The sequence below is a fragment of the Nyctereutes procyonoides genome, unplaced genomic scaffold (genome assembly GCF_905146905.1).
Source record: "Nyctereutes procyonoides isolate TBG_1078 unplaced genomic scaffold, NYPRO_anot_genome, whole genome shotgun sequence".
Taxonomy (NCBI): domain Eukaryota; kingdom Metazoa; phylum Chordata; class Mammalia; order Carnivora; family Canidae; genus Nyctereutes; species Nyctereutes procyonoides.
Genome location: NW_026575040.1, coordinates 23,041,665 through 23,063,056, shown reverse-complemented (window position 1 = coordinate 23,063,056; position 21,392 = coordinate 23,041,665). Strand labels below are relative to the sequence as shown.

The 21,392-nt window shown below is 38.2% G+C and overlaps 1 protein-coding gene and 1 pseudogene across 1 annotated transcript in view; one reads left to right on the top strand and one right to left on the bottom strand.

The window, feature by feature from the left end:
- TMOD3 (tropomodulin 3) overlaps positions 1-21,392 on the top strand; it is an 85,432-nt gene that overhangs the window by 52,676 nt on the left and 11,364 nt on the right. The window contains exons 4-6 of the mRNA XM_055320132.1: positions 4,778-4,900; positions 6,377-6,466; positions 20,531-20,661. Coding sequence (XP_055176107.1) covers positions 4,778-4,900; positions 6,377-6,466; positions 20,531-20,661 — 344 coding nt within the window. The remainder of the gene's footprint in view (positions 1-4,777; positions 4,901-6,376; positions 6,467-20,530; positions 20,662-21,392) is intronic.
- LOC129506423 (V-type proton ATPase subunit E 1-like) lies at positions 1,352-2,174 on the bottom strand (annotated as a pseudogene).

Genomic DNA, 21,392 nt, shown 5'->3' with positions numbered 1-21,392 from the left:
ATCCCTTCATCCTGGCAGAACCTGTCTCTGAAAGAGAATGAAAATGGCACTCCTGCAGATGGCACTCTTCCAGTGCTGGTCAGTGAAACCTGAGAAGAAATCTGGACAGCTTTCCTTTCTTATAAAAATTGACAATTATGTCCCTCCTTCCTGCTCTGACCTTGTTGCATGAGTACTTGACATTTAGTGTTGCCAAGGTCACCTTGAAACTGATGGCCTGAGAACAAAGGCCTCTATGCTGATGATAGCCAAAGAGAAAAATGGAGTCTGGATCTTTGATGTTAACACTGAGCTGCTGAACCAGGTGTACAACCATCTACATGTGGATTTACTGAGATTATAAAAATACTTGTTGTTTTAACTCCTGCTGCTTTAAAAGTGGTCTGTGGATCAGTATTGGCATTACCTCTGAGATTAGTCAAGATGCAGAAACTCAGATTCCACGTCAGACCTACTGATCAGAATTTGTACTTTAATAAGATCACCACATGAGTGAGGTATGCATTAAAGCTTGAGAAGGACCCGTTTAAACAACTTTTAATTGAGTATTCTATTATATGCAGTTAAAAACATCCTTACTAATACAGATACATTGTGGATTGACCAAATGCCATTTTTTAAATAATGCTTGACCAGGAAGATTTCTAACTTGGATGTAGAAAATTGCAAGAGACTATTATTCTTATATACTAATCCAAATGAGCAGCATAAACGCATTATTATAGTTTTTTAAAACCTATCAGAGAGCTTGAGGACACAAACCTAAAATGACTCCAGAAAGTGACAAGCCCTCCATTAGATTAGTGATCCACTTCTATTCTCTTTTCTGACTGAAATACAAGGAGAAACAGAAAGCCACCACAGAAAGGAGTCTGGAGAAATCAGCATAACTTTTCATTTTTTTTAAACCTTTTGTTTTAATAAATAAGACATATTCATGGCTTAGGTTTTAAATCACATTTACAGATGAGGAACCCTTCTAGGCCCAAACAGGCTAGCAGTGAAGTGACTACTGCTGGGAGGAATGCACGGCCCCCGTGCATTTTAAGCCTAAGAGCAGAGACTTTATGTCAGAGAACACCGTACACATCACCGCTAGGCTCAAGAACTGAAGCAGAGGACTGAAGGAAGAGCGGAGACTTGGTCAAGTTCCTGTGACCACCATCTGATACCCTCACCTTCATGCTACAGAATCTGACGAAAGTTGTGCTACTTTTAGATAAGCTAAGAAGGAGCTTTCCTGATTATATGAAGTGAAACTTTATCTCATTGTTACCAATTAGGATAAGAGCATTAGCTACACAGAGTATTCACTGACAAATACAGACTATGAGAATGGCAAAGAGGAAGCCACACAGAGATCTCATTTCTTCAAATATCAGAAACTTCCACACCACAGCAGGAGAGCAGTGGATGAACTCTACCTCTCCCAAAGTTTTAGTCCAAAAACTTCCTGTTGGCATTTGCACCAAATAAGGCTCCCAGTACTTCTGGCATCATCTGCTGGGCTATGAGGTCCAGCTGGCTTTCTAGAGTATTGGAAACCTTTATTTTATAATCCCCATTATAGATCTCCACTCCACCAGCTATTTCCTCAGGCAGGTAGGATTCCTGATCAATTTAGACAGCAACATCTTTTTTTTTTTTTTTTTTTTTTGCAACATATTTTTTTTGGTGGCAATTTTATACATAGGAATCACTTTTTGCACTGCAGCCTTTACCAGAGGGAAATCCTGTTTCCTGCAACGAACAATCATTCAGGGCTCCAACAATTGGTACAAATTGTTCCAATCCAGTGCTGCTGGATGGAGGACCAGTCCATCCAGCAGTACTTGGTACCTGGTTGTATCTTTTACCACTTTGCGGAATCTCTGTTTTGCTTCATTTAGTAAGTCTGTAATAAGGTCATCTCTTGGTCTGAGGACTTTGAGCCTTGCTTGATTCATCAAATTAGACATCTGAATTTTCTTCTGCTGCTCAATCTGCTTTTCTTTCTTCTCATAGTATTCCATAATCTTCAGTCTTTGGGTTTGCACAAGACAACCTTTCTCAATGTTGAACTCTTCCTCTGCCTTCTCATCTATTTCCTCTGCTTTCTTGTTGGCTTCTTGTTCAATAAAAGCCATCATATGCTTAATCTGCTTCTTCTGCACGTCAGGATCGCTGAGGTTCATGGCGAAAGCTGTACTAGGCCGGAAGGCTACTGGCTCGAGCTTAGTCTGGAAGGCGGCAGTGGAAAGCAGGAAAAGCACTTTTAACTTTTAACGATTATGTATGAACTGAATGATAGGTTAGAAATCCAGAGTAGCCCTACAGCAGTGCTATCCACTAGAACTTTCTACCTTAATGGAAATGTTCAGTATCTATGCTAACCAGTATGGTAGCTACATGCCAGCCAGATATAGCTATCAAGTACTTCAAATGTGTCTCCTGTGACTAAGGAACTGAATTTCTAATTTAAATTTAAATAGTCATTTGTGGCTAGTGGCTGCCATATTGGACAGTGCAGCCTTAGAGACGATAAGACTGCACTACCCCCAGTTCTTTTCTTCAGGTCTTCATTTAGGGCTAGGGATACTAGAAAAACAAAGGCAATGAAGCAGAGCTAAGAGAAAATTCCTGATGCATAGGTTTTCAGCTGGGAGAGACTGAGGGAGAGGCAAGAGCTCTGGAAGACATCCCTTCCAGGCCAACCACAACTTCACAGAGTGTAGAGTAGACAGATAAGGGGGCCTGAGAAATCTGCCAAAATTCAGGGAGTGGGACTGGAAAACAAAGAGAGTTCCCCAGTCATCCAGAAAGCTGGCAGCCTGGGCTGCATATCAGTAGAAATCTCTCTCAGTTCAAAAAAGGAGGGAGCTCAGGAGATGTCCAGAACCCCACTAGGGTTGTAATCTGAGGCCTTGCAGGAGAGAAAGTCCTGATCCTATATTCAGAATGTTTGAAGCTAGTGAGGAACTGACTCAAAGTTGTGACAAAGCCCAGATTAAGCTCAACTGTGACTGTATTGATTCAGTCCTGACCTAGGGGACATGCTTCTAAGAAGAAATATCATTTCCTTCAGTCTCTGCTATACTTTTATATAAAAATGCCTAGCATGCAAAGATCTTAAGACACATATTCCCCATACTCAAGAAAATAACAGTCAATGGAAGACTTAGACATGACCCAGATACTGGTGCTTCAGCTAGGAACTTTAAAATAACTATGACAAAAATGCCAAAGAATCTAGTAGACAAGGTACACAGCATGCATAAACAAATGAGGAATTTCAGCAGAGATGTGGAAGCTATTTTCTTTGATAAGAACCAAATGTAAATGCTAACCATAAAAAACGTATCAGAAATGAAGATCCTTTAGATGGCTTTTTATCCCTTGGATAAAAAGTATACAACACGCGCTAGAATTATAAACCCACAAGACATTCTTTTGATAGAGCACTGCATTGATTCATCAGGCCACATATTCTTGCATATTTTCCTGGTAGTTTCCTAATAGAAAAGAAAGTAATTGGCACTTCTGTAAATCCATGCATAGGCCTTTTTAGATCATTTAGTAAGACTTTCCACTTGTCTCGGGAGAGAAACCAGAGGTATTCTTGGTACCCAGTCCCCAACATATGTGAGTATGTCTTGTTTAATCAGCTTTTACTGTAGTTATACTGTTACCATTTTCCATTCCCTTCATGTTTTCAATCTTGTATGCTAATGAAATACTGATTTTCACATAATAAAGATTTTAGTTTTCTAAAAGCCTATTAAGTAACCTTGTTAGTGTCTATTGAGGCTTAGAAGAACAGTGACGTAAAGTTTCAGAATACCCCTTAAGACATATAGGAATTTCTTTACAATTAGATCTTGAATTTATGGAATCATAAACTTGATTGTTGCCTCTGCCAACAGTTTGTCACTTAAGAGTAACAAAGTGGATCCTGGGACACCTGGGTGGCTCAGCGGTTGGGCGCCTGCCTTTGGCTCAGGTCGTGATCCCCGGATCCGGGATTGAGTCCTGTGTCGGGCTCCCTGAGGGGAGCCTGCTTCTCCCTCTGCCTGTGTCTCTGCCTCTCCTCTCAATCTGTGTCTCTCATGAATAAATAAATAAATCTTAAAAAAAAAAAAATGGATCCTGGTGGGTTTGTTGTTTTTTTTTTTATCTCTAAAGTTTTATAGATTTTTAAAATTCCTACATTCATCTTTTAATTCAGTATTTGTTGAGTAACTCATAATTACTCCAAAAAGAGCCTATTTTTATTTTCACAAATAGGACAATATCTCAGTTGTGTTTTTTTTTCCTTTATTCCATCTTGTACAGCCAAAGTATTGCTCTAGAAACTTAAAATACATATTGAGTTGAAACATTATTGTAGTTGTTTATCTTGACTTTTTTCCTTCAGCTTCGGTTATACATACTTTTCATAATTTTTGTTAAAAGAGTAAGGTGGGGGCAGCCCAGGTGGCTTAGCGGTTTAGCGCCGCCTTCAGCCCAGGGCATGATCCTGGAGACCTGGGATCGAGTCCCAAGTCCGGCTCCCTGCATGGAGCCTGCTTCTCCCTCTGCCTGTGTCTCTGCCTCTCTCTCTCTCTCTCTCTCTCTCTCTCTCTCTCTCTCTCTCTCTCCCTCCCTCCCTCCCTCCCTCCCTCCCTCCCTCCTTGTCTCTCAATGAATGAATGAATGAATGAATAAATAAATAAATAGATAAATACAATCTTTAAAAGAGTAAGGTGGTAATGAGTTCATAGCAGTAGTATTGAAATTAACAAACTGCTTTATTTTACAGGGAAAATATTTATCCCGAAACAGAAACCTATACAGACGTTCACAGAAGAAAAAGTATGTCTTGATCCAGAATTAGAAGAAGCTTTGACAAGTGCTTCTGATACAGAATTGTGTGACCTTGCAGGTATCTTCTAAAGCAATTTTGCGAATGAGTATGGAGGGGAGGGGAATACCAGCACACACTTATATATACATCATATAGGTGCTTCCTTTGCTTAGCAAAGTGCTATTGAATCAGTAACCACATATTTGGCTTTGTTTTATACACTATAAATCTGACATAAAGGATTTCATATTTTAAAATGCTCTCAATGGTGAAATTTTTGTGTTAATGGAATATATTGTATTATTTGGCATCTTTTCCCATATTACCATATTTGAGAGTCTTTATAAAAATCTTTAGTTGGTGCTCAGCTAGAAGCTGTCCCATTTAAGCATTGAAAAAGAGTCTCTAGGGTCAACTGCTATTCCATTTTATCAGAAGACCCCAAGATGAAGGGCACCACTGGCTCAATCAGAAGATCATGCAATTCTTGATCTGGGGATTGTGAGTTTGGGCCCAGCCTTGGGTGTCGAGATTACTAAAAATAAGTAAAATAAACTTTGGGGAAAAAAAGGAAGACCCCAAATTGAGTAACTGGAAAGCAGATGAAAGTCCTGAGCTACACTCACCACTTTCCCTGCTTTCTGATGTATATCTGGAACACTCCATACCTCCCCATTATTTTCATCATTGCTGGTTTCTTATTTGGACAAGTATATCCCCCACCTGCCTCTGTATGTACCCATTTTCCTAGGTAAAATAATATGACACCTGGGGATATTTAGCACCAAGGAACCCCAAAAGCTAACCTGTTTGAAAGGAAGAATAATGGTTCTTCGGGAAGGACCCAGGAAAGGAACAATGTGTGGTGCTATAGCCAGAACAGGTGGCTTATTCCTTGGGCTGCTGAGGACTGTTCAGTTTGTAAATGGTGCTTTCATCAGAGTGGAAGGGGCCGGGGGCATACCGTAGCTTCTGCCATATTTATGCAAAAGGGCATTAAAACCAAAACCCAAATTTCTCTTTCCTGTCATTTTTGAGGAATGCTACTTTAAAGATGAAAATTCAGCTATACTTTTGGTGTTTTACTCTTAAATAAAATATGAATTTGAATTAACATGAAAGTTAAGAAATGTAAAAATAATGATTAAGTTGAAAATCTGCCTTATATTGCACTCTTCCTAGAACCCTCGTGAGAAGGATGAACAGCAAAAAATAGATCATTTCAATATTCTCTCCTTGCCACCAGATGGAGCTAAGTATAGATTTACTTTTAGGGTTAGGCTGGCTCCAGTTGTGTGTCTGAATTGAGAAGACAATTCTCAATGGGAGAATTGGGGAAATCTAAATATTAAAATGAGGAGGGGAAGTGATAGGGATATTAATAAAGAGATTGTAGGTGATTTTTTAAATCACATTGTTTCCTTTTTTGGCTGCAAAGTTTGTATTTGAGTAGGAGAATGTTCAGAAAATGTTAAAATCTATTTTTTTGGTAATAAAATCAATTCTTTATATTTAAAACTGATAGAAATAAAATTTATTTTTCTGTATTTATAGCTATTCTTGGGATGCACAACTTGATAACAAATGCACAGTTATGTAATATAGTGGGCAGTAGCAATGGTGTTGACCAAGAACATTTTTCAAGTGAGTACTTGCAATGCATTGTGATTCTAATCCTTTGTTAAATATATTTTGTCTTCTTCATGTATTAACTTCAGTGTATACATACCAAATGTTTTGTATATGTACTTGAAACCTAGGATTCTAGTTTGATAGTACTGACAGAGAAAACCATTAAAAATAGAATATTAAATATTCTTAATAATGTCAGCAAATGTAATAGGAACCACTCTCACCTCACTAAATAATATTAATGATAAACACTATAAAACGAATCAAACTTGGCTTTTGTTAACATTTTATTTTCAGTGTTACTGATTTTCAAGAAATCTACTACAACAATGCTGACAAAGAAACCATTTTATAAAATCAGATTCAGGAGAAACCACAGAATCATTGAATCCCTAAACCTTTTAATCTAATATTGATTTAAATAGCCCAAAGCAAGGCTTTTTAAAAAATTCATTTATAGGATGTTTTAAAAGGGCCAAAGTAATACATACTTTTGTAACACAGTTGAACAATTCTTAAGTAAATGAGGTAAGAAGTGTCTCCCTTCATAGCCATCATGCCTTCCCCTCACCCCACCCCCAACCTTAACTGTTAACAATTTGGTATATATCCTTCTAGACTTATACTGTGTTCATACAAGCTTAATATATATGTATATACATACATATTATGTATATACACATATATACAAACATGTTACACATGGTCTTGTTTTTTACAAAAATAAGATCATACTATGGCTCTTTCTGGTATCTTAATTTTTCAATAATAATACATTTAACCCTTAATGCAGGTTTGAACCGTGTGGATCCAATTATACATAGATTCTTTTTGATAATTACAGTATACTACTGTAGATGTATTGTCCTTATGATTTTCCTTTATTATTGAAGTGTAGTTGACATATAATGTTATATTAGTTTCAAGCGTATAGTGTATTGATTGAACAATTCTGTACATTACTCAGTGCTCACCACAATCAGTGTAGTCATCATGTCACCATACAACATTATTATAATATTATTGACTATATTTCCTATGCTGTACTTTTCATCTCTATGACTTAATTTTATAACTGGAAGTGTGTGCCCCTTAATCCTCTTAATTTTGCCTACCCCTGCACTACTTTGTGGCCTTCTGCCAATCACTACTTTGTTTTCTATATTTAAGAGCCTGTTTTTTTGTGTTTTGTTTTTTAGATTCCACATATAAGTGAAATCATATGGTATTTGTCTTTCTCTAACTTATTTCAGGTAGCATAATGTCCTCTATATCCATATCACAAATGGAAAGGTCTCATTATTCTTTATGACTGAATAATATTCCATTGCATGAATATACCACATATTTATCCGTTCATCTATAGATGGACACTGAGGTTGCTTCCATATCTTGGCTGTTGTAAATAATGCTGCAGTAAACATAGAGGTGCATGTATCTTTTCCAGTTAGTGTTTTTGTTTTTGTTGGGTGAATACCTACTAGAGGAATTACTGGAGTGTATGGTATTTCTATTTTTAATTTTTTAAGGAATCTACATATTGTTTTCTACAGTGGTTGCACCAATTTACATTCCCTCCAGCAGTACACAAGGGTTCCCTTTTCTCCACATCCTCACCAATATTTGTTATTTCTTGTGTCTTTTATTTTAGCCATTCTGACAGATATAAGGTGATATCTCATTGTGGTTTTGATTTGTATTTCCTTGGTTAGTAATATTGCGCATCTTTTTACATGTTTATTGGCTATCTGTTATGTCTTTATTGGGAAAATGTCTATTCAGTTCCTTTGCCCATTGTTTTAGATTGTTTTTTTGCTATTGAGTTTTATAAGTTCTTTATATATTTTGGCTATTAACCCATTATCAAATATATTATTTGCAAATATCTTCTCCCATTCACTAGGTTGCCTTTTTATTTCATTGATGGTTTCCTTCACTGTGCAAAACTTTTTATTTTGGTGTAGTCCCAATAGTGTCTGCTTTTGTTTCCCTTGCCTGAGGGAATAAAATACCAATAAATAGGTTGCTAAGGCTGTGGTCAAGAGATTATTGCGTATGGTTTTTGTTGTTTTGTTTTTTTTTAGGAGTTTTATGGTTTTAGATCTCACATACAGGTCTTTAATCCATTTTGAGTTTATCCTTATGTATGGTATAAGAAAGTGTTTCATTCTTCTGCATGTTGCTGTCTAGTTTTCTCAACACCATTAATTAAAGAGACTGTTTTCCATTGTATATTCTTGCCTCCTTTGTCGTAGATTAATTGACCATATAGGTGTGGGATGATTTTCTTAATGACATTTTCTTTTCTTTACTGTATTGTAAGAATACAATATATAATACATATACAAAATATGAATTGACTGTTTATGTTATTGGTGAGGCTTCTTTCTGGTCAACAGCAGGTTGTTAGTAAAGTTTTAGGAGAGTCAGAAGTTATGCATAGATTTTTTTCCATAGAGGGATTGACACTCCAACCTGTGTTGTTAAAGGGTAACTATTATTAATCATTTCCTTGAATACTGACTGTGGGCCATGTTCTATGCATAGCTCTTGTGAGTGAATTGTTTTCATTTAATCCTTAGAACAGTTCTGTGAAATAGATTTTATTCTTAATTTGTATGTGGGGAACTGAGGTTTTAGAATGATGAGATAACTAACTTCAGTGTCACACAAAGTGGTAAGGATTTTAAACCTTCACTATGTAGTGTATCACTCAGCAGTGTATCATCTTTCCTAGTTAGTATATATAGATCTATCTAATTCAGACATCTGTATAATATTCTATTTTATGAATGTCTTATAATTTGGCTATTCCCCTTACTTTAAAGTTTTTTATCATAGAAATGTCTAAGCCCGCAGAAGAGAGAATAATATTATCCATTACTCAGCTTCAGCTGTTTTTAACATTTTATCAGTCTTTCATCCATTGCCTGCCTCCCTCCCTCCCTCCCTACCCCTTCCACTTATCTCCCCCTGGAATATTTTAAAGCAGATGCTATTCATTTGTGTTACTTCACTCATTAATATTTCCGTATACGTCTCTCACAAATAAAGGCTTTTCTTTTAGCATAACCATAATACCATTATCAAGCTTAAAAATTAATCATTCTTTCATGTCATCTACTACTCAGTCCATGTTTTAATTCCCCCTGTTCTGTCAAAAACATTATTTCATAGTTGGTTTGTTGAAATCAGGATGCAGATAAGAGTCACACATTGTATTTGGTTGTCACTTGGTTTCAATTCCTTTTTTCCTTTCAGTTCCCCTCCTCAAACTCTCTCCCCCTTTCTTCATGTTCATTACTTTAAAGAACTGGGCTGTCATGGGGCGCCTGGATGGCTCAGTCAGTTAAGCATCCGACTCTTGATTTCAGCTCACGTCATGATCTCTGGGTCATGAGATAAAGCCCCATGTCTGGCTCCACACTCAGTGTGGAGTCTGCTTCAGATTCTCTCTCTCTGTCCCCCTGCCCCTCACACCCCACCCCACTGTGCTTGTGTGTGTGCACCCCCACACACACTCTCTCTCTCAAGTAAATATATAAATCTTTAAAACAACAACAACAAAAAAAGAAACTGGGTTGTCATGATGACTTTTCCACATTCTAAAATTGGCTAATTGCAAGCTTGTAGTATCATTTTTTTTTTAGTTTTTATTTTAATCACCTGGTGTTCATCACAGCAAGTGCTCTCCTTAATCCCAATCACCTACTTTACCCATCCTCCCATCCACCTCCCTCTCATAGCCATCAGTTTGTTCTCTATAGTTGAGTCTATTCTTAGTTTGTCTTTTTTCCCTTTATTTTTTGTTTTTTAAATTGCACATGAGTGAAATAATAGAGTATTTGTCTTTTCCTGACTTATTTCACTTAGCATTATACTCTCTAGCTCCATTCAAGTCATTGCAAATGGCAAGATTTCATTCTTTCTTATGGCTGAATAATTCCATTGTATATGTACATATATACACCACTTCTTTATTCAACAGTTGCTGGTCACTTGGGCTGCTTCCATATCTTGGCTCTTGTAAATGCCATTAACATAGAGGTGCATGCATCCCTTTGAATTAGTGTTTTTGTGTTCTTTACATAAATATCCAGTACTGTGATTGCTAGATTATAGGGTAGTTGTTTGTTGTCATTGTTGTTGTTGTTTTAATTTTTTTTTTTTTAAAGATTTTATTTATTTATTCACGATAGTCACACAGAGAGAGACACAGGCAGAGGGAGAAGCAGGCTCCATGCACCGGGAGCCCGACGTGGGATTCGATCCCCGGTCTCCAGGATCGCGCCCTGGGCCAAAGGCAGGCGCCAAACCGCTGCGCCACCCAGGGATCCCTGTTGTTTTAATTTTTTAAGAAACCTCCATACTGTTTTCCACTGTGGCTGCACATCTTTCCCACCAACAGTGTAAAAGGAAGTTTCCTCTTTCTCCACATCTTCATCAACACGTTTGTTTCTTATATTTTTTATTTTAGCCATTCTGACAGGTATGAGGTATAGTTTTGATTTGCATTTCCCTGATGAGTGATGATCATGTTTTCATGTGTCTGTTGGCCATCTGGATGCCTTCTTTGGAGAAACATTTGTTCATGCCTTCTGCCTATTTTTTAATTGGATTATATGATTTTTGGATGTTGAGTGGTATGAATTCTTTATATATTTTAGATACTAATCCTTTATCATATATGTCATTTGCAAATATCTTCTTCCATTCTGTAGGTTGCCTTTTAGTTTTGTTGATTTTTTACCTCACTGTGCAGAAGCTTTTTATTTTGATGTAGTCCCAGTAGTTTATTTTTGCTTTTGTTTCCCTTGACTCGGTACCTATCTAGGTAAAAGTTCCTATGGCCAATGTCAGAGAAATTACTACCTGCGTTCTCTTTTAGATTTTTAAAAAAGAATTACTTATTGGGGCACCTGGTTGGCTCAGCAGTTAAGTGTCTGCCTTCAGCTCAGGTCATGATCCCAGGGTCCTAGGATCGAGTTCTGCATCAGGCTCTCTATGGGGAGCCTGCTTCTTCCTCTATGTCTTTGCCTCTCTCTGTGTCTCTCTCACGAATAATAAAGAAAATCTTAAAAAAAAATTACTCATTTATTTTAGAGTGAGAGAGAGAGAGCATGAGCAGGGGGATGGAGCAGGAGGAGAGAGAGAGAAAGAATCCTCAGGCAGACTCCTGAGTGTGGAAACCATCTCGGGGCTCAGTCCCAGGACTCTGAGATCATGACCTGAACCAAAATCAAAAGTCAGCTGCCCAACTGACTGAGCCAGGCAAGTGGCCCTCTGTCAGGTTTTTTTTATGGTTTCAGATCTCACATATGGGTCTTTAATCCGTTTTGAATTTATTTTTATGTTTGGTGTAAGAAAGTGGTCCAGTTTCATTCTTTTGTGTTTTGTTGGTAAGTTTTCCCAACACCATTTGCTGAAGAGTCTTTTTCCCATTGGATGTTCTTTCTTGGTTTGTTGAAGATTAATTGGCCATATAATCGTGGGTTCATTTCTGGACTTTCTATTTTGTTGATCTGTGTGTCTGTTTTTGTGCCAGTACCATACTATTTTGATCACTACACCTCTTAATAGAACTTGAAGTTTGGAATTGTGAGGTCTCTTTTTTTTTTTTTCCAAGATTGGTGTGCCTATTCAGGGTCTTCCATACAAATTTTAGAATTGTTCTAATTCTGTGAAAAATGCTGTTGGTGTTTTGATAGGGATTGCATTAAAGGTATAGAATGCTTTCGATAGTATAGGAATTTTAACAATTTTGCTTTTTCAGTCCACGCTTTCCCTTTTTTTGTGTCTTCTTCACTTTCTTTTATCAGTGTTTTATAGTTTTCAGAGTACAGGTCATACACTTCTTTGGCTAGGTTTATTCCTACGTATCTTATTATTTTGGGTACAATTGTAAATGGGATCCTGGTATTAGTTTCTGCTTCTTCATTATGGCATATAGAAATGCAACAGAGGGACGCCTGGGTGGCTCAGTGGTTGAGCGTCTGCCTTTGGCTCAGGGTGTGATCCTGGAGTCCCAGGATCGAGTCCCACATCGGGCTCCCTGCATGGAGCCTGCTTCTCCCTCTGCTTACGTCTCTCCCTCTCTGTGTGTCTCTCGAGAATAAATAAATAAAATCTTTAAAGAAAAAAAAATGCAACCGATTTCTGTATATTGATTTTGGATCCTGCGACTTTACTGAACTTGTATATCAGTTCTAGCAGTTTTTTAGTGGAGTCTTTTGAGTTTTCTATATACAGTATCATGTCATCTGCAAATAAGAGTTATACTTCCTCCTTATTGATTTGGATGCCTTTTATCTCTTTATGTTGTCTGATTGCTATAGCTAGGACTGTGTTGAATAAAAGTGGAGCGAGCATTGTGTTGTATAAAAGTGGTGAGAGTGGACATCCTTGTCTTATTCCTTACCTTGGGGAAAAGCTCTGAGTTTTTCCCCCATGAGGATAGTAGCTGTGGGTTTTTCATAGATGGCCTTTATTATGTTTAGGTATGTACTCTCTAAACCTACGTTGTTGAGGGTTTTTATCATGAATGGATCTTGTACTTCATTAAATGCTTTGTCTGCATCAGTTGGGATCATATGGTTCTTATCCTTTCTCTTATTGATGTGATGTGTCACATTGGTTTGCTTGCAAATATTGAACCACCCTTATAACCCAGGAATAAATTTCACTTGATTGTGTGAATGATTTTTTTAATGTATTGTAGAATTTCATTTGCTGGTATTTTGTTGAGGATTTTTGTATCTGTGTTCATCAGAGATATGGGACTTTAGTTTTCTTTTTTCCTAATGTCTTTATCTGGTTTTAATATCAGAGTAATACTGGCTTCATAAAATGAATTTGGAAGCTTTCCTTCCTTTTCTATTTTTTTTAATAGTTTGAGAAGAATAGGTATTAATTCTTCTTTAAATGTTTGGTATAATTGGCCTGTGAAGCCATCTGGCCCTGGACTTGGATTTTTTTGATTTCCTTGCTGGTAATCAGTCTGTTCAAATTTTTCCATTTCTTCCTGTTTCAGTTTTGGTAGTTTATATATGTGGAGGAGTTTATCCATTTCTTCTAGGTTGTCCAATTTGTTGGCTTGTACTTCTTCATATTATTCTGTTGCATTTGTATTTCTGTAGTGTTCCTTATTTCTCCTCTCTCATTTGTGGTTTTACTTATTAGAGTCCTTTTATTTTCCTTGATAATTTTGGCTAGAAGTTAGTTTTATTGATTTTTTTTTCCCCAAAGAACCAATTCCTGGTTTCATTGATCCATTCTATTGGCTTTTTTAGTTTCTACATCATTTCTTTCTGCTCTAATCTTTATTATTTCTTTCCTTCTGCTGTTTTTAAGTTTTGTTTGTTGTTCTTTTTCTAGCTCCTTTAAGTGTGAGGTTAGGTTGTTTTGGGGTTTGTCTGGTTTTTTTGTTTGTTTTGAGATTTTTCTTGCCTCTTGAGATAGGTCTGTATTGTTATAAACTTCCTTCTTAGAACCACTTTTGCAGCATCCTAAAGGCTTTGAACCCTTGTGTTTTCGTGCACTTTTTAAGTTCTGATTTTACTTCTTGGTTGACCCACTCATTGTTTAGTAGCATGTTATTTAGCCTCCATATATTTGTGGTCTTTCTAGATTTTTAAAAATATTGCATTTAAATTCAGTTTGCCAACATATAGCATAACATCCAGTGCTCATCCCATTGAGTTCCAGATTTTTTTTCTCATGGTTGACTCCTAGTTTCATAGTGTTATGGTCAGAAAAGATTCGTGGTATGACTTCGATCTTTTTGGATTTGTTGAGGCTTATTTTGTGGCCTAATATGGGATATGTTCTGGAGAATGCTCTATGTGCACTTGAAAAGAATGTGTATTCTGTCTGCTGTTTTAGGATGGAATGTTCCAAATATATCTGTTAAGTCTTTTTGGTCCAGTATGTCATTCAAATCCATTGTTTCCTTGATGATTTTCTGTTTAGATGATCTGTCCATTGATGTAAGTGGGTCAAAGTCCCCTACTATAATTGTTATTGATTAGTTCATGTTTGTTATGACTACTTTATGTATATGGGTGATAAATATTTACATTTCTCATATCTTGTTGGATTGTTCCCTTTATGATTATGTGGTGTCCTCCTTGTCACTTGTTACAGTCTTTGTTTTAAAGTCTGTTTTGTCCAATGTAAGCACTGCTACTCTAGCTTTCTTTTTGACATCTATTTGCATGATAAGTGTTCTCTATCCTCTCACTTTCAATCTGCAGGTATCATTAAAATGAGTCTCTTGTAAGCAGCATATAGATGAGTCATGTTTTTTTTATCCATTCTGTAACTCTGTCTTTTGGAACATTTAATCCATTTACATTCAAAGTAATTATTGATAGCTGTGTACTTATTGCCATTTTATTGTTTTGTGGTTGTTTCTGATGATTTTCTCTGATCATTTCTTGTCTTTCTCTTTCCTGATTTGCTGGTTTTCTTTAGTGATTTATTTGGATTTTTTTTCTTTATTCTTTGCATATCTATTAGGGGTTTTTGATTGTGGTTATCATTAGGTATATAACATTTGCATATGGTAGTCTGTATTAAGTTGAGGTTGTTTAAGTTTGAATCTATTCTTTACCCCTCTCCTCCACATGTTCTAGGTATATGGTGTCCTATTTTACATCTTTTTATTTTGTGTGTTCTTTGATTTTTTTACAGAAATGTTCATTTTTTTACTGCTTTTGTGTTTCCTACTCTTACAGTATCATTTTTTATCTTTCCTTTCCACACAGAGTCCCCTTTTCTAGCAGGGCAGGTTTAGTGGTCATAAACTACTTTAGTTTTTGTTTGGGAAACTCTGTCCTTCCTTTCTGGATGATAGTCTTGCTGAGATACAGTATTTTTGGCTGCAAGTTTTTCTCATTTGGCACTTTTTTTTTTAAGATTTATTTATTTATTTATTTGTTTGTTTGTTTATTTATTTATTTATTTATTCAGAGAGAAAGAGAGAGAGAGAGGCAGAGACACAGACACAGGCAGAGGGAGAAGCAGGCTCCATGCAGGAAGCCTGATGTGGGACTCAATCCCGGGTCCCCAGGATCACACCCCAGGCTGCAGGCGGCGCGCGCTGCAGGCGGCGCTAAACCACTGCGCCACCGGGGCTGCCCTCATTTGGCACTTTGAATATATTATGCCACTCCCCTCTGGCTTGAAAAGTTTCTGCTGAAAAATCCCAGTAGCTTTTATGAAGTTTTCTTTGTATAGTAACTGTCTTTTGTCTTGCTGCTTTTAATATTTTTTCTTTATCACTGTATTTTTCCATTTTAATTACAGTATGTGGTGGACCTTCTTTGGTGGTTTTGTTGGGGACTCTCTGTGCCTCCTGGATCTGGATTTCAATATCCTTCCATAGGTTGGGGAAGTTTTCAGCCATCATTTCTTTCTTTTCTTTTCTTTTCTTTCTTTTCTTTCTTTTCTTTCTTTCTTTTCTTTCTCTTCTCTTCTCTTCTCTTCTCTTCTCTTCTCTTCTCTTCTCTTCTCTTTCCTTTCCTTTCCTTTCCTTTCCTTTCCTTTCCTTTCCTTTCCTTTCCTTTCCTTTCCTTTCCTTTCCTTTCCTTTCCTTTCCTTTCCTTTCCTTTCCTTTCTTTTCTTCCTTTTTCTTCTCCCTTCCCTTCCCTTCCCTTCCCTTCCCTTCCCTTCCCTTCCCTTCCCTTCCCTTCCCTTCCCTTCCCTTCCCTTCCCTTCCCTTCCCTTCCCTTCCCTTCCCTCTTCCCTTCCCTCATCTCCCTTCCCTCTTCTCCCTTCCCTCTTCTCCCTTCCTTTCTTCCTTCCTTTCTTTCTTCTTTGTCTTTTCTTCTTTTTCTTCTTTCTTTCTTTCTTTTTCTTTCTTTCTTTCTTTTCTTTCTTTCTTTTCTTTCTTTCTTTCTTTCTTTCTTTCTTTCTTTCTTTCTTTCTTTCTTTCTTTCTTTCTTTCTTTCTTTTCTGATTTTATTATTCATTTGAGAGCGAGAGAGAGATAGAGTACAAGGGGGAGGGGGAGAGGGAGAAGCAGACTCTTCCCTGAGCAGGGAGCCCAATGCGGGGCTTTATCCCAGGACTACAGGATCATGACCTGAGCCAAAGGCAGACACTTAACCACCTGAGCCACCCAGGTGCCCCAGATTTTAGCTATTTTTTCTTCAAATAAATTCTCTGCCTCCTTTTCATCTCTTCTACTTCTGGGACTCCTATAATATGAAGATTATGTTTGGTGGACTCACTGAGTTCCCTATTTTTGTTTTGGATAATTCTTTTTTCTGTCTTCCGTTCAGCTTGTTTACTTTTCATTACTCTGTCTTCTGTGTCATTAATTCATTCCTCTGCTTCCATTCTGCTGTTTATTCCATCAAGCCTATTTCTCACTTTGTTTTTTGAGCTCTTTATCTCTGGTATGTATTCCTTATATTTTGGCAGTGGTCTCACTGATGTCCTCCTTCTTTTCTCAAGTCCAGTGAGTATCCTTATGATCATTGCTTTAAATTCTCCATCAGGCATGTTACCTATACCAGTTTTACATTGCCTTGTTCTGTTCTTTTATGTGAGACAAAGTCCTCCCTCTTCTCATTTGGTTTAGTCTCTGTGCCTATTCTCTGTGTTAGGAAAGTCAGCTGTGTCTCCTGTTCTTGAGGGTAATGGCTTTATAAAGAGGTCCTATAGTGCTCTACCACACAGTGTCCCCTGTTCCCCAGGGCTTGGCTCTTCTAGGAGTGTCTCCAATGTGTGCTGTGTGTACTCTGCTGTTTTGTGCTGGTTTTATCCTACAGGCTAGTTGTCTGCAGAGGTTTTCTTTGCCTGTTGTGGGCAATGTTTAGTCCTTGGCCTGAATGTGCCACATTTTAACTAGATGTACTCTGATCTGCTTGTGAAATGAGACCTGTCACCACCACCACTACCTTGCAAAACATCCATGTTGGGAGACTTGGTATTGACAGGGGTTTGGGCCGGTCTTCTGGGGAGGGTGTCCGCTGTGCTGGGACTGAGATAAGTGTGACAGGGAAGGGCAGATCCACCAGAGCACAGAGGGGCAGGGCTTGGTGTAAGCAAGTCAGGTAGTGAGTGTTGGTCCTATGCTTATGCTGAGGGGCAGAGGAAGGAAACTCTGCCTGCCAGTTTCTTTGTTCCCTGAGAGTTATCTCTGTGAATGCTGCTTCTCTGGGTCACACTCTGAGATGAACAGCTAACCTCCCCACTGTGCCCCATGCATTCTTCAGATTGCTGTTTCCATGCTGTATGTCCACAAGCCGTTTGCCTGCTCTCTCTCCAATAGCATCCCCAAAGTCCTCTGAGGTCTCCCACAGCCAAGCACACTGACCTTTAAAACTCCAGGTTTTAGGGGATCCCTGGGTGGCTCAGTGGTTTAGCGTTTGCCTTCGGCCCAGGGTGTGATCCTGGAGTCTCGGAATCGAGTCCCGCATCAGGCTTCCTGCATGGAGCCTGCTTCTCTCTCTGCCTGTGTCTCTGCCTCTCTGTGTGTGTGTCTCTCATGAATAAATAAAATCTTAAAAAAAAAAAAAACTCCAGGTTTTAAGCCCCACTGGTTGCAAGAACTCATGAAATTTGGGCCCTCCTGCCTTCCAGTTCAGTTGCTATGGAGATTTGTTTTTCCCATGTGCTCGCCTGTGTGCTAGCCCACCTCTCATCCTTCTTCGCAACTGCAGCTCCCTCCCCACTGAGACGGCCATGATCTGTTTCTCTCCCAAATCAAGTCTCTATACTTCCTACCTTCTTTGATGTGGCCTCTTCTCTGCCTTTATTTTTTTTTTTTTTTTTTTTTTTTTTTTTTAATTTTTTTGATTTATTTATTTATGATAGTCACAGAGAGAGAGAGAGAGAGAGAGAGAGAGAGAGGCAGAGACATAGGCAGAGGGAGAAGCAGGCTCCATGCACCGGGAGCCCGACATGGGATTCGATCCCGGGTCTCCAGGATCGCGCCCTGAGCCAAAGGCAGGCGCCAAACCGCTGCGCCACCCAGGGATCCCTCTTCTCTGCCTTTAGTTGTGGAGTTTGTTCTGCCAGTCTTGAGGTCAATTTCTGGGGTATTTAGAATGATTTGATAGTTATCTAATTGTATTTATGGGATGAAACAAACCCATGGTCTTCCTACTCTGCCACCATCTTCCTCTTGTGGTATCATTTTACTTATTTTTCTATCTTCTGTAGTAAATAGTGGCTTTTTGAGATTCAGGTACAGGTTTTTTGTTTAGGGACTTTAGGAGGGGCAAGAATGTTTCCTAGGTGATGATTGACTCACATTAGGAAGCATATCAAGTCTAGTCATTCCTCTTTGGGGAATGTGCCAAAATTCATCAGTGTATTCAGATGTTAGCAGCCCGATCCATCCATTTACAGTGTCCCATGATGGGACACCTGGGTGGCTCAGAGGTTGAGCATCTGCCTTCGGCTGGGGTGGGGATCCCGTAATCCCAGGATCGAGTCCCACATCAGGCTCCCTGCATGGAGCCTGCTTCTCCCTCTCCCTCTGTCTCTGCCTCTTTCTCTGTGTCTCTCATGAATAAATAAATAAAATCTTAAAAATCGTTTTTTTTTTAAGTGTCCCATGAGCCTTTCTTAATAGTTTCAGCATCCCATTTACTGGATCCATTACTTCATTCAGAAGCAGTGCTCTTGAAATGCACAATTCTGCGGAATAAGGAAAGAAATCTTTTGGTTTTATAAAATTTAGCATTGAGATAGAACTTACTCAGTTTTCTTTGTAGTAAGGAGGCTCTTCTCCAGCCTCCTTGATCTACGGTCTTGAAGAAGATTACCTTGCTGAACTTAGGTGAGAAGGAGCCTACTCTGTCCTTAGAGCAGAGCTCTGGTAGGAAGCTTATCCTTGTATTGAACCAAATTCTGCCTCCAGGCAGTCTATACCTGTTCTAGCCTTTCAGAACAACTTGAAATTTCTCTCTTCCCCTTCTGTAGGATAAATATGAAAACAATGAGCATACTTTCTTTTAATATGTACTTTCTTTCAATATGTATGTCCAGGCTAGATATATCCAGATCTTTCCACTTTCCTCAGAAAAAGAATTTTCAGACCATCATCTAAATTGATCTCCTCAGGATGCTGTGTGTGTGCATGTGTGTGTTGTATTTGAAAAGAACAAGAGGAAATTTATTCAGTATACTTTGTCTTGAGGGAAATTTTGCTCCTAAAAACTAGAGGAGGGCAGAAAGGAAGAACTACAAGAGAGTGACCCTGTCATTCTTTCTGTCAGTTGCTCTTAACTTTTTGGTCATTTGCCATGAATCTGATGCTATAGGTTTTCTCCCAGAAAATTTATCCATAAAAGTTTGCCTATTATACTGTGTTCATAGACCTTCATATTCACATCAAAGTGCACTTACATGTCATTAAAGGATTCAAGGCTCCTGGGTCTTCTTTCAGCTTTGCATAATTGTATTTTGGCCATGTATGTGGATATGGTGTATACGGTGAAAGATTGGGGGATAAGAATGAAGGAGGGCAGTAATTTGGGGGATTTCTGACTTAGTAGCTCTTCTGTGTACCATTACCTGTCTCCCCATTCCCTATTCCTACTCCCCCTTTTCCCATGCATAGTTCTCCCCATAAGAGAAAGAAGTCATGTGTCCTTCCATCACCTCATTCTTCTCACGGAGGCTTTGTTTCTTCAAGTCTGATTCATATTGCCTTTACAGTAATTACAAGTTAAATCTCAGAGAAAATGATACAATAGGATAACAGTTTGAGTGCTTTAAATACGTGTCAACATGTAAAGGGTCTTTTAGAAATTGTGGGGAAGGGGCAGCTGAGTGGCACCATTGGTTAAGCATCTGCCTTTGGCTTGGGTCCTGGCCCCAAGGTCCTGGGATCGAGCCCCACATCAAGATCCAAGGGTAGCCTGCTTCTTCCTCTCCCTCTGCCCCTCCTGCTGCTGTCTCTGCTCTCTCTCTCTCTCAAATGAATAAAAATTGTGGGGGAGAACGTTCTGGTTAGTTGTATTGAACGTGCGTGTATATTCTTTGTGTTATCAAGTTCCTATGTGCGTTCACTATTTTAGTATCAACCAGTGAGACTCTCCTTTTCATTTGTTACTGCAGATGTGGTAAAAGGTGAAAAGATTCTTCCAGTATTTGATGAGCCACCAAATCCAACCAATGTTGAAGAGAGTTTAAAGAGAATTAAAGAAAATGATGTTCGTCTTGTTGAAGTTAATTTGAATAATATAAAGGTATGTGTGCTAAGCAGACAGTAAAGTTTTGAGTTGCTTTGAGTAAGATCTAGGATGAGAGTTGGGCAATTTTGAAATAGTATAATTCTTTTTTACTTAAAGGCAAAGTTTTTGCTCCTAACAGTATGCTTAGATTCCTTTATATTTCAGAAGTTAAAGTATATGCTTCTGACTTGCTTTTTAAAGAGTACCATATATAAGTGTCAGCCACACAGATTGTCAGCATAAATCTATCTGGCTTCCAAAGTACTGCCTACTTCTAAGAGTATTTCGTGTTTGGGGTTTTATTTTTTTTTAATCAGGTTTCTTTAGGTATTCCTTGCATTAAACCAAAGTCTGATACATAGTGAAACTCTGCCTATTTAGTGTATACTTTGATGAGTTTTGACAAATGCATAAATTGTACAGCCACCACCACAGATGTAGGACATGTCACTCCCCTTTGTTGTCATTCTCTGCCCCCAGCTCTAGTCCCTGACAACCACTGATCTGTTTTCTTTCCCTTCTCCATTTTCCTTCTCCAGAATGTCATATGAATGGAATCATATAGTATGTAGCCTTTTGAGTCTGTCTTCTTTCACTTAGCATGATGCACTTGAGATTCATCTGTGTGGTTGTATATGTGGTAGTTTGTTGAACAGTATTCTGTTGTAGGGATATGCTACAATTTATTCACCAGTTGATAGACATGGATTCCCTCTGGTTTGAATGATTATAATAAAGCCACTAAA